Source organism: Penaeus vannamei, chromosome 15 (genome assembly GCF_042767895.1).
Source record: "Penaeus vannamei isolate JL-2024 chromosome 15, ASM4276789v1, whole genome shotgun sequence".
Lineage (NCBI taxonomy): Eukaryota > Metazoa > Arthropoda > Malacostraca > Decapoda > Penaeidae > Penaeus > Penaeus vannamei.
The window spans coordinates 39861401-39863900 of record NC_091563.1 but is presented as its reverse complement, the minus strand read 5'-3'; the positions used below and the strand labels follow the sequence as shown (position 1 = coordinate 39863900).

The 2500-nt window shown below is 33.5% G+C and overlaps 1 protein-coding gene across 2 annotated transcripts in view; it reads left to right on the top strand.

Annotated features, from left to right (window-relative positions):
* The window catches only part of LOC113817447 (dimethylglycine dehydrogenase, mitochondrial-like), a 32659-nt gene extending 30713 nt beyond the window's left edge, over positions 1-1946 (top strand). The window contains exons 18-20 of one of the 2 annotated variants that reach the window (XR_011399110.1): positions 531-665; positions 1051-1831; positions 1879-1946. Coding sequence is in view for 1 of the 2 variants with exons in the window: in XM_070130763.1 (XP_069986864.1) it covers positions 531-665; positions 1051-1134 (219 nt within the window). In the remaining variant the exon portion in view is untranslated. Of the gene's footprint in view, positions 1-530; positions 666-1050 lie in introns of both variants that reach the window. The other variant, XM_070130763.1, reaches the window with a different exon arrangement.
* Positions 1947-2500: the final 554 nt, after the last annotated feature.

Sequence of the window (2500 nt, the reverse complement as noted above, 5' to 3'; positions counted from 1 at the left end):
TAAGAATTAGACTTTTCACTTTATCAAAACACCAGTATCCACAACTGAGATATGATCATAAGAATTAGACTTTTCACTTTATCGAAACACCAGAATTCACAGGTCAGATATGATCATAAGAATTAGACTTACCAGTTTATCAAAACACAGCTCAGATATGATCGTAAGAAATAGACATCAATCTATCATAACACCAGAATTCACAGCTCAGATATATCATAAAAGTAGACCTCATTTTATCAGAATACCAGAATTCACAGCAGATATATGATCATAAGAATTAAACTTATCATTTTATCAAAACATAATTCACAGCTCAAATATAATCATAAGAATTAGACTTAGCACTTTATCAAAACACCAGAATTCACAGCTCAGATATGATCATAAGAATTAAACTTTTCACTTTATGAAAACACCAGCTCAGATATATAATAAAAAACAGACTTATCACTTTATCAAAACACCAGAATTCACAGCTCAGGCATGATCATATTAATTAGTCTAATTAATTCCGATGTGGGTTCCAGGGCGACGAAACAGTCTGGCTCGGAAACAAGGCTGTTGGGAACACGACCAGCGGATGTTACTCGTACCACCTCGGAAAGTCCTTGGCCTTTGCTTATGTGCCTCCTCTCCTGTCCGTGCCTGGAACTGAAGTGCAGGTAAATATGGCGAAAACAAACTAAAAGTGTAGTATATATTTTTTTTCAACAGAGTATATTTTCGAAGGCGAGTGGTATAAAAGCAAGGATATTCGAGTTTTATCATGCTTTACTTGCAGAATTTTCATGTATTTTATTTATATTTGAATTTCAGAAAGATTGAGTGTTCATTCCATACATCTGAAATTATACTGTTTGATTTATAATCAATAGATATTAATATCTCGTAGATAAGTATTTCAAATTCCTTGATACAACAAGTGAAGAAAATCACATACAAACAATCATACAACCATATATTTCCCAAAACAATAAACATAGAGAGAGAAACACCATCATAACATTTAGAGAACAGCCTCTAAACCAACCAACGTTCTCCAAACAGGTCGAACTCCTTGGCGAGATGCACACCGCCACCGTCTTGGCTGGGCCTCCTGTCCTGACACACACAGCCCGAGCCAAGAAGTAATCTTTCCTGCATTCTTTGATGTCTAAACACAGAGAGTTCCTGGGACGCTGTACTTGTTTAATATGGATTGCACAGTCCATATATTAATCGTATTTTGTATCAAGATATTTTGATATTTTACCCATAATTGTTGTTTTAATCTTTTGATAAAACCGTTTTTTTAACTGATTAGATTTTATTAAACATCTTTGGTATGGGATGAGGCCATTGTACTTGTATGCGTGTATATATATGTATGTATGTATGTATATTCGGGTTCAAATGCTGTTGTGACTTATATATCTCCTGTGATATCAGACGGCTGTTGTAGAACAGCATGAAACCCAGTATGATATAAAAACAGACATGCAAATAATTTTATCCTTATTAATTAAAGCCATAAGTAAAAGGGGAATGAAAATATGTAAAAAGATAAATAAATAACAATAATAATAACTTTTAAAGGTATTCCCAAAAATTTAAGATGGACTTGGAATTGCTGCGCTACGATTTACTGACGAAAGTAAGATAATCGTCTTTCAAGGCAGTTTCATGTTTCTAAACACGTATCCTTTCCCGCGACTAGCAAATTATGTGCGTATTTTTTTCTCTAAGGCTTTGTATGATATTCATACTGTCCACGTCACAAAAATTATGTGGTTTGTGTAAGTTCAGCCGAGTTTGTCCACGATTTTGTCAATGTTAAAATTTGTTGGAGGTTTTGTCGTCTGTCAAAAAAAAAAAAAAAAAAAAATCTACGAAAAGCCGAGATTGTTATGTAAAAATACTATTTCATTTTTGTAATGGTTTTAAATACAGACTGTTAACCTAAAGTTGTTTTTTCCTTTTATTCCATACATGTTTCTTTCTCTAGTTCTTGCACGTAGACCAACAACGGACTACACACTGATGCAATTGTAACTGGGTTTTGCAAGAATATCCAAGTACCATGACGTGTTGTAAAGTTCAGAGCGTCTGAGTAACACAAAGTTTTATGTCTGTTAACTTTTCTTTAACCCCGAAACACGTGTGCAAAGTGGGGTGTTTTTATAATGGTGATGACACTTTGCATACGGGAATACGTAACTTGTTTTTACTTGTAAATTCCTTATTTTCTGGTAACGTTGACTTGGCTCACTACCTTTCAAATTTTGATATGTGGTGCTTATTCCAATAACAAATTATTGATATTTAGATTATGTTGATTATGAAAATTATCTTTAAATAACGAACATTCTGTATTAACACTTCTAAAATCATAGGCGAATAGTTTTATGCCACGCTCATATTCTAACCTTAAAATACTTTCCTTTGTTGGTGTGTTCAAAAGCTCATGTTCAACTCTGCAAATTTTAAGGCGTATGTAGGATTGGGAAAGGTTTATTAC